The following is a 10688-nucleotide window of genomic DNA, read 5'->3' as shown; positions in this document are numbered from 1 at the left end:
TTGAGAGTCCCTTGGACTGCAAGGAGATCCAACCAGTCCATTCTGAAGGAGATCAACCCTGGGTGTTCTTTGGAAGGAATGATGCTAAAGCTGAAACTCCAGTAACTCTGGCCACCTCATGCGAAGAGTTGACTCATTGGAAAAGACTCTGATGCTGGGAGGGATTGAGGGCAGGAGGAGAAGGGGAAGACAGAGAATGAGATGGCTGGATGGCATCACTAACTCGATGGACGTGAGTCTGGGTGAACTCCGGGAATTGGTGATGGACAGGGAGGGCTGGCGTGCTGCGATTCATGGGGTCACAGAGAGTTGGACACGACTGAGCGACTGAACTGAACTGAACTGAACTGAACTGAAGCTCACTACCTACCTCAAGCCTGTTTCCTCATCTGTGTAATGTGGGCAGATAGTACCTACTTGAGAAGGCTGTTATGATCTTTAAGTGAGACACGAGCAGTAAAGAAGCTAATACAATGCCTGGAGGTTGAAAAATGTTGGTGGTGGTTGACAAAAATATTTTTATTAATAAAGTAACACCAGCTTGCTTAATACTTTTTCAGACCCTACAAATAGAACTAAAAACTGTGGGTGCCCAGCAGTTCCTTTAGTTTAATTGAAGCAGGAGTGAAATGTTTAAAAGGCTCTGTTTAAGTGTTGGTAAATTTTTAAAAAGAAAAAGGAAAAATCTATTCTCACGTGGAGGTTTTTTGTGGATAGGCACGATGTAGTAAAACCCAATGAAATTCAAGTACCTCTTGATTGAGTCATGCCAGCCGAGAAGGGCATAATACATTTGAAATCAACAAATTGGATTTGGCCTTTTTGCAGTCTCAGCGATTGCTTCCTGACTAGTCCGTTACAAGAACAAAAGTAGGCCCATCAGCTTCCAGATTCCATCGACTAACACTATCTGTACAGAAGAGGTTTCCCCTTGTTTAGGTTCTGAATGAATAATATTTGCTTCCAAAGTTATTATAGCTGATAAACACATGGTGACTCTAAAATCTCTCTCTCCGAAATGAAGCATGCAAATTTATGCATATGTATGTAACTATTGCCTAGAAGAACCTTTCTGGTAAAATATATGTTTAGCAATAAATGCCATCCCATAGCATTCAAAGTGTTTAGCGACATGAATTATTATGCTCAGACCATTTTCAGCTGACATGCCCTTCCTTTACAAATGATGCCCATTCCCTTCCACAGAACAGGCACCATAATACAGCTGCACTTCTGTTTCCCCTTGGTCCTGAGTTTACCCGTGTGGCTTCAAGCTAAGTACCAAGCTATAGATAATTGGTATTAATAAGCACAGGGAATTTGTTAGTGATTTTTTTTTTTTTTTTGTCTTGCACTTAAGCACCATTACATTTACTGTAAATCAATACAATAAATTAGCAATGACGAAAATGTTGGTATTCAGCTGATTGCATAGAAAAAAAATTATTTTGTTCTCCCCCTCCCTGCTGCTCTCTGTGTACTCAAAAATTGCAGACCCAATCTGTCCATGTGAGCTGAGGGATCTGGTGCGTTAGTAGCGTTGCAGATCCTGACACCTGGACAGGAGTGTGCATGTTTCTAAATAGTCGCCACAGGTGACGTGGTCCTGACTGTTGTTTTTGTTTTACATGTTGTTTATTATAAGGGAATCTTTCCAGTATTGGTCTTCAGATAAAGATTCACTCCTGAGTATGTATCCAAAGAAAATAGTAATACAAATAGAAAAGATATATGCACCCTCATATTCATTGCATCATTATTTACAATAACCAAGATATGGAAGCAACCTAAGTGCACATTAATAGATGAAAGGATAGAGAAGATGTGTGTGTAATGGCAAGTTAGCCAAAAAAGAAATGAAGTCTTGACATTCTTGACAACATGGACGAACCTAAGGGGTGTTATGCTTAGTGAAATAAGTCAGACAGAGAAAAACAAACACTACATGATTTCCACTTATGTGTGGAATCTAAAACACATGTTCAAACATAACAAAACAGAAACAGAGTTATAGATACAGAGAACAGGAGAACAATCGGGTGATTGCCAGAGGGAAGGAGGGTGGGAGGAGGAGAGAACTAAATGAGGGAGATTAAGAGGCTGCAAAAAAAAATGAGTGACAGGTATGAAATGTACAGTGTGGGGATTACAGTCAATAACTATGCAATATCTTCATATGATAATATCATGACTAGACTTATCATGGCGATCATTTTGAAACGTGTAGAAATATCAAGTCACTTTGTTGTACAATGGGAACTACTACAGTGCTGAAGGTCACTTACAGGTCAAAAATGAACAAACAGATTCATAGAAAAAAATCAGTCAGATTTGTGGTTACTGGGGGTGAGGGAGGAATTGGATGAAGACATTCAGAAGGTGCAAATTTCCAGTTATAAAATAAATAAATACTAGGGACATAATGTAAAATAGGATAAACATACTATATGTTATATATGAAAGTTAAGGAAATAAACTCTACAGTTGTCATCACTAGGAAAAATAAAGAAGATAAAAGACCCGAGTCTATAATCTGACCCACAGGACCCAGCACTGAGGGTCTCTGGCTACTTTTCCATCTCATCCTACAACATTCATATTCTTTCCTGCCATATTCCAGTTTCAAGCCATATTTCATCATTTCACATGTGCTATGCTTCTTGCTTTTTTGGAATCTTGGTACATGCTCTTTCATCTCTATTTTTTAACAGTTTTAATTGAAATATAATTCACATAGCTTAGCATTCATTCATGTAAAATGTACTGTTGAATGACTTGTAATGTTTAACAGCATAAGGCTCTATCACCACAGTCAATTCTAAAGTGTTTTTGTTACCCCCAAAAGAAATCCTGTACCGCTTAGTCATCATCCCCAATTCTCACCAACCAGCCCTTGGTGAACACTAGCCTGCTTTTTATTGCCATAAATTTGCCTATTCTGAACATTCCCTTTACATGGAATCATGCAATCTATGGTCTTTTGCAACGGGCTTGTTTCACTTAGCATAATGTTTTCAAGAATCATCCATGCTGTAACATGTATCAGTACTTATTCCTTCTTATTGATAAATAATATTCCAACCTATAAGTATATATCACATTTTATTCATCCATTCATCAGCTGAAGATGTTTGATTGTTTCCACTTCGGGGCTGATATGAACATTCTAGTACAAGTCTAGTACAGACAAATGTTACCATTTCTCTTGGATGTGTAATAGGTAGGAGTGGAATTGCTGGACCATGCCATAGCTCTAGGTTTACCACTTGAAGAACTGCAAGACTGTTTTCCAAATTATGGAATTTCCTGCTCTCTAAGGAATTTGCTATTCTAATCCTATCCTGTTATTCCAGTCTAATCTCGCTAACTCATTCCAATTTTATAATCATTTTGATTATAACCATCTTAGTGGGTCTGAAGTCATATTTCATTGTGCTTTTTTCTCAACTTTTGGTCTGGACAATTTTCTACTCACTTTTCAAGTTGCAGCTTAAACAATCACTTCTACAAGCAATCTTACCTTGACCACCTCATCCCCAAACTAGTCTTTGGGTCTTCTCAGAAAAGCCATTTTTCCCCTCTAAACTCAAAGTTCAACATGTGCAGAGACCAGCCCATATAGCTTTGTTCCCTACTTTATCCCCAGAATCTAGACACTATGTGAACTACAGAGCTTCTTGTTAAAAATGAGTTGAATGAATGATCCATTACATAACAGTGAGAAAAAAAGGGGGGGCTCATTATCTGAAAATCACCTCTATCAGAATAATTGGCATGATTACCTTTTTAAATTTATTTCATTTTTCAGCATTCCCACAGACTCAACTACTGAGAAATATTTTAGTATGTCTGGCAAGGGAAAGAAAGAGTCTCTACAGTATAACCATGATGAATGCTTCTATTTCCCTGAGTTGTACTGCAGCTGTACGCTTTTCTGGTTTATAAGAAACAGGAGGAGGCTCAGTATAAATAAGCAAAATCAAGTGGACAATGTAAACAGTTTATTTTTTAAAGTCCAACAGTAAATGAAGAAGAATAGATTTCTGAGACATAAGGGGGACTGGCGCTTCCTGTTTTAGTTGTCAACTAGGCTACTTCCAACAGTTTTAATTCAGTAGCTCTGGGACAGACCCCAGAATAAACATTTTTAGCAGGACTTATAGTTGTGCTAGTTGTCCATGGGCTCCACTTTTTAAAAAATTCATCCTAGTTAATATTTTCAGTAATCAACGGAAGCAAATTAACATAACAGTTTAAAATTTTCTGGCCCTATTTACTAGCCTTGTGGTTTAGCACAAATCATTTAATCTTTTTAAAGCCTGTATGTTCTTGTATAAAGGGGGAATGGACAATTAAGTGCCTACCTCATAAGGCTTTTTGTGAGCATCAAATGAAATAATACATATAAAGTGTAGTATCTGGCACATAAATTCTTGGGTATGTTCGTTGTATTGGTATTATTCTTTTATTATTTTGTATTATCTAGGAGAATGTACACAATAAATCCATTTAAAGGAATTAGCTTTTGCTTAGTAAGAGAAATACTCCTTAAGCTTAAGTTGGGAATTTATCAGGTTCATCAATGGTTTTATTATCATGTTACTTTTATAGGTAATTTTTCCAGATGGTCCTTTACTGATATTGCTAACGCTTGTTCATTTCTATTTCCAAGTTCTTTCCAATACTTAAGAAATGATTTAGGCATTTCTGAAGAAACCTAATTTTGGCTCCTCTACTACTACCCTCCAAAATCTTATTTTTCTCTACTAAATAATAGAGAAAGGGGAGGAGAAGAGAGCAACAGAGGATGAGATGGTTTAATGGCATCACCAACTCAGTGGACATGGGTTAGAGCAAACTCTGGGAGATAGTGAAGGATGGGGAAGCCTGGCATGCTGCAGTCCATGGAGTTGCAAAACGTCGGACACGACTTAGCGACTGAACAACAACGTCACTATGACCCTGAATGCTATCCTGATATATCTTATTCTCTAAAATAGAAATTCTCAAAGTTCAGTCAAACTAGGGTCTATCAATCATCTTATAGAATCAAGAATGTTTGTTTACTTATCCAAGTCCTGTTTACTGAGTATCTAATTAGTGTCAGGGATTCGTGATTTACAGAGAAGAAAATCAAGATCCCAAATCCAAGGGAGACAGAAAAAAACAAAAACAAACAAGAAAATACATCACCAAGGCAATGTAGCTGGTATTGAGTGCAATGAATGACATGAACAGGTTGATGTCATAGAAATGTCTAAGGGAAAGGAGCTATTTTAGATTGGCAGGAAAAGACTCTCCCAGGAGATGACATTTTAAGTTGTCACTTGAGTGCTGCAAAGGAACCAGCCATGGGCAATGTCAGGGAAGAGTGATTATGGAAAAGAGAAGAGTCAGTGAAAAGACCCTAAAGCAGGACCTGCTGGGTCATGTTTAGGAGTTAGGGTATGAGTCCAAGGATGGTGAGAAAGCACTGGAGAATTTCAGGGAGAAGATGTCGTATTCTAATCCGTCGTCGATTTCAGGTTCGCTTTCCCCTTCCCTTCTTCTTGTCTTTCATGTAACTAGCTACTGTGAAGCCCGGTGCGATGATGTTTAACTGTAGTATCACTGCCACAATCCCAACTGCAACCTCTGTAAGTTCTCGTGTCACAGAGGCATGCCATGTAAGATCCCAAATCAAATCTCACTTTAAGGTTTCTTGGTATGAACTGTTTTTAAAGGCTTTATTGAGTTTGTTAAAATATCACTTCTGTTTTATGTTTTGGTTTTTTTGGCCCCAAAGCATGTGGGATCTTAACTCCCCAACCAGGGATCAACCCCCTGCATTGGAAGGTGAAGTCTTAACCCCTGGACCACCAGGAAAGTCCTCAGATCTCACTTACTGGCATTCTCGCTTTCTCTCCTTGGCGTGTTAATGATTCCCCTCTCTGGTTTCTCTGATACTGTAGGTTACACCAGGTGACCTTTGAGGTGCCCACCTGCGAGGGGAAGGAGCGACAGAAGGTGTCCCTGACTGGTGACTCCTCGTCCTCAGCAGAGTTCTTCGTCACCGTCGCCGTCTTCGCCTTCCTCTACTCCTTGGCCGCCACTGTCGTTTACATTTTCTTCCAGAACAAGTATCGAGAGAACAACCGGGGTCCACTCATCGTAAGTGGTTTGCTTTATGAAATAATTTTTTCTGTCGTTTCTAATTTCTTTCCTCCAATGCTTAAAGGGCTTACCCGAGTCCTCAGGGCAGGTATTTGAAAAGCAATCACATTCTTTTTCATCCGGATCCCTTAGATCTAAAATGAAAAAATGATGCCTGTCATTCTTTTGTGCCCCTGTACTGAAGAAATATCATTAGACTTGCTAGAAACTCTTCTGAAATAGATGGTTGGAAATTTCACGAGGTCATGGAAATAGTAGTGAGGCTTGCTGCAGATTTATTGGTAATTCCAGTATTATGGAGTTAATCGACCATTTTTTTCTCACTGGTTGTTGAGACAGTGTGACTTGTACTTACTTGAAATATGTTGTTCCTCTAGAATGTGATAGACTGGTCATAGAGTGGTTTAGTTTGAAGATGTAGCTCTCCGTCTCTGAATTTCAATCTCTCTCTCTCATCTTATCTCTTTCCACCACCAACCCTGGTGACTCAGATGGTAAAGAATCTGCCTGCCATGCAGGAAACACCCTGGTTTGATTCCTGGGTCAGAAAGATTGCCTGGGGGAGAACATGGTAATGCAGTCCAGTATTCTTGCCTGAAGAATCCCATAGACAGAGGAGCCTGGCAGACTACAGTCTGTGGGCTCGCAAAGAGTTCAACATGACTGAACTGACTTAGCATGCACATACCACCAACCCCCGCTACTTCCTGTTTCCTTACACAGTAGTTCAAGGACTCATCTGGGTGAAGCCAAGCTAGCGGGTGAGAGACTATAGACACCTAGGGGGATGCAGCAATTCCTGGAGGGGTACATGGTGTAGATAACTTTAAAGAAATGTATTTCTCAGCCTTCACATGTACATTTGCCTAAAATTTATCTTACTGAGAATGCCCTGGTTCTGAAAATATCTTTCTTAATCACCTACTCCCCTTTTATAAAAGAAAATATCCTTTTTTTTAGTTCAGTTCAGTCACTCAGTAGCGTCCAACTCTTTATGACCCCATGGACTGCAGCACGCTAGGCCTCCCTGTCCATCACCAACTCTCAGAGTTTACTCAAACTCAGGCCTATTGAGTCAGTGATGCCATCCAACCATCTCATCCTCTGTTATCCCCTTCTCCTCCCACCTTCAATCTTTCCCAGCATCAGGGTCTTTTCAAATGAGTCAGCTCTTCGCATCAGGTGGCCAAAGTATTGGAGTTTCAGCTTCAGCATCAGTCCTTCCAATGAATATTCAGAACTGATTTCCTTTAGGATGGACTGGTTGAATCTCCTTGCAGTCCAAGGGACTCTCAAGAGTCTTCTCCAACACCACAGTTCAAAAGCATCAATTCTTCAGCACTCAGCTTTCTTTATAGTCCAACTCTCACATCCATACATGACTACTGGAAAAACCATCACCTTGACTAGACAGAGCTTTGTTGGCAAAGTAATATCGCTGCTTTTTAATATGCTATCTAGATTGGTCATAACTTTCCTTCCAAGGAGTAAGCGTCTTTTAATTTCATGGCAGCAGTCACGTGATTTTGGAGCCCAAAAAAATAAAGTCTGACACTGTTTCCACTGTTTCCCCAACTATTTTCCATGAAATGATGGGACCAGATGCCATGATCTTCGTTTTCTGAATGTTGAGCTTTGAGCCAACTTTTTCATTCTCCTCTTTCACTTTCATCAAGAGACTCTTTAGTTCTTCTTCACTTTCTGCCATAAGGGTGGTGTCATCTGCATATCTGAGGTTACTGATATTTCTTCTAGCAATCTTGATTCCAGTGTGTGCTTCATCTAGCCCAGCGTTTCTCATGATGTACTCTGCATATAAGTTAAATAAGCAGGGTGATAATATACAGCCTTAACGTACTCCTTTTCCTATTTGGAACCAGTCTGTTGTTCCATGTCCAGTTCTAACTGTTGCTTCCTGACCTGCATACAGATTTCTCAAGAGGCAGGTCAGGTGGTCTGATATTCCCATCTCTTTCAGAATTTTCCATGGTTTATTGTGATCCACACAGTCAAAGGTTTGGCATAGTCAATAAAGCAGAAATAGATGTTTTTCTGGAATTCTCTTGCTTTTTTGATGATCCAGCAGATGTTAGCAATTTGATTTCTGGTTCCTCTGCCTTGAACATCTGAAGTTCATGGTTCACGGATTGTTGAAGCTTGGCTTGGAGAATTTTGAGCAATACTTTACTAGCGTGTGAGGTGAGTGTAATTGTGCAGTAGTTTGAGCATTCTTTGGCATTGCCTTTCTTTGGGATTGGAATGAAAACTGACCTTTTCCAGTCTGTGGCCACTGCTGAGTTTTCCAAATTTGCTGGCATATTGAGTTCAGCACTTGAACAGCATCATCCTTTGAGGATTTGAAATAGCTCAGCTGAAATTCCATCACTGCCACTAGCTTTGTTCATAGTGATGCTTCCTAAGGCCCACTTGACTTCACATTCCAGGATGTTCGGCTCTAGGTGAGGGATCACACCACCATGATTATCTGGGTCATGAAGATCTTTTTCGTACAGTTCTTCTGTGTATTCTTGCCACCTCTTCTTAATATCTTCTGCTTCTGTTAGGTCCATACCTTTTCTGTCCTTTATTGAGCCCATCTTTGCATGAAATGTTCCCTTGGTATCTCTAATTTTCTTGAAGAGATCTCTAGTCTTTCCCATTCTATTGTTTTCCTCTATTTCTTTGCACTGATCATTGAGGAAGGCTTTCTTATCTCTCCTTGATATTCTTTGGAACTCTTCATTCAAATGGGTATATCTTTCCTTTTCTCCTTTTCTTTTTGCTTCTCTTCCTTTTACAGCTATTTGTAAGGCCTCCTCAGACAGCCATTTTGCTTTTTTGCAATTCTTTTTCTTGGGGATGGTCTTGCTCCCTGTCTCCTATACAATGTCACGAACCTCCATCCATAGTTCATCAGGCATAGTTCATAGTTCATATAGAGCTTCTCCATCTTTGGCTTCAAAGAATATAATCAATCTGATTTTGGTATTGACCATCTGGTAATGTCCACGTGTAGAGTCTTCTCTTGTGTTGTTGGAAGAGGGCGTTTGCTATGACCAGTGTGTTCTCTTGGCAGAACTCTATTAGCCTTTGTCCTGCTTCGTTCTGTACTCCAAGGCCAAATTTGTCTGTTACTCCAGGTGTTTCTTGACTTCCTACTTTTGCGTTCCAGTCCCCTATAATGAAGAGGACATCTTTTTTGGGTGTTAGTACTAGAAGATCTTGTAGGTCTTCATAGAACTATTCAACTTCAGTTTCTTCAGCATTACTGGTCAGTGCATAGAATTGGATTACCATGATACTGAATGCTTTGCATTGGAAATGAACAGAGATCATTCTGTCATTTTTCAGACTGCATCCAAGTACTGCTTTTCGGACTCTTTTTTTGACTATGATGGATACTCCATTTCTTCTAAGGGATTCTTGCCCACGGTAATAGATATAATGGTCATATGAGTTAAATTCACCCATTCCAGTCCATTTTAGTTCTCTGATTCCTAAAATGTCTATGTTTACTCCTACCATCTCCTGTTTGACCACTTCCAATTTGCCTTGATTCATGGACCTAACGTTCCAGGTTCCTATGCAAAATTGCTCTTTACTGCATCATACCTTACTTCCATCACCAGTCCTGTCCACAACTGGGTGTTGTTTTTGCTTTGGCTCTGTCTCTTCATTCTTTCTGAAGTTATTTCTCCACTGATCTCCAGTAGCATATTGGGCACCTACCGACCTGGAGAATTCATCTTTCTGTGCCCTTTTTGCTGTTTCATACTGTTCATGGGGTTCTCAAGGCAAGAATACTGAAGTGGTTTGCCATTCCCTTCTCCAGTGGACCACATTTTGTCAGAACTCTCCACCATGACCCATCTGTCTTGGGTGGCCCTCCAAGGGATAGCTCATAGTTTCATTGAGTTAGACAAGGCTGTGGTCCATGTGATAGATTGGTAGGTTTCTGTGCTTGTGGTTTTCAGTCTGCCCTCTGATGGAGAAGGATAAGAGGTTTATGGAAGCTTCCTGATGGGAGAGACTGACTGAGGGGGAAACTGGCTCTTGTTCTGATGGGCGGAGCCATACTCAGTAAATCTTTAATCCAATTTTCTTTTGATGGGTGAAGCTGTGTTCCCTCCCTACTATTTTCCTGGGGCCAAACTATGGCAAGGTAGTGAAGATAATGGTGACTCCCTCAAAAGATCCCATGCATGCACTGCTACACTCAGTGCCCCCAACCCAGCAGCAGTCTGCCACCAACCCACACCTCCGCTGGAGACTCCCGGACATTCCTGGCCAAGTCTGGGTCAGTCTCCTGTAGGGTCACTGCTTCTTTCTCCTGGGTCCTGGTGCACAAGGTGCTGTTGTGCCCTCCAAGAGACTATTTCCCAGTCCTGTGTAAGTTCTGGCAGCTCTATGGTGAGGTTAATGGTGACCTCCTCCAAAAGGGGTTGTGCCATACCCAAGATTGCTGCACCCAGAGCCCCTGTCCCTGTGGCAGGGCACTGCCACCCTGCACCTCCACAAGAGACCCTCAAACACAC

At 40.6% G+C, this 10688-nt stretch overlaps 1 protein-coding gene across 2 annotated transcripts in view; it reads left to right on the top strand.

Annotated features, from left to right (window-relative positions):
- Positions 1-10688, top strand: part of SYNPR (synaptoporin) — a 309053-nt gene that overhangs the window by 245019 nt on the left and 53346 nt on the right. For both annotated transcript variants that reach the window (XM_010851535.1, XM_010851534.1), the window contains one exon: positions 5952-6150. In XM_010851535.1, coding sequence (XP_010849837.1) covers positions 5952-6150 — 199 coding nt within the window. The remainder of the gene's footprint in view (positions 1-5951; positions 6151-10688) is intronic.

Source organism: Bison bison, unplaced genomic scaffold (genome assembly GCF_000754665.1).
Source record: "Bison bison bison isolate TAMUID 2011002044 unplaced genomic scaffold, Bison_UMD1.0 scf7180017864304, whole genome shotgun sequence".
Classification (NCBI taxonomy): Eukaryota; Metazoa; Chordata; class Mammalia; order Artiodactyla; family Bovidae; genus Bison; species Bison bison.
The sequence above is the reverse complement of the archived record's forward strand: the minus strand, read 5'-3'. Positions and strand labels throughout refer to the sequence as shown.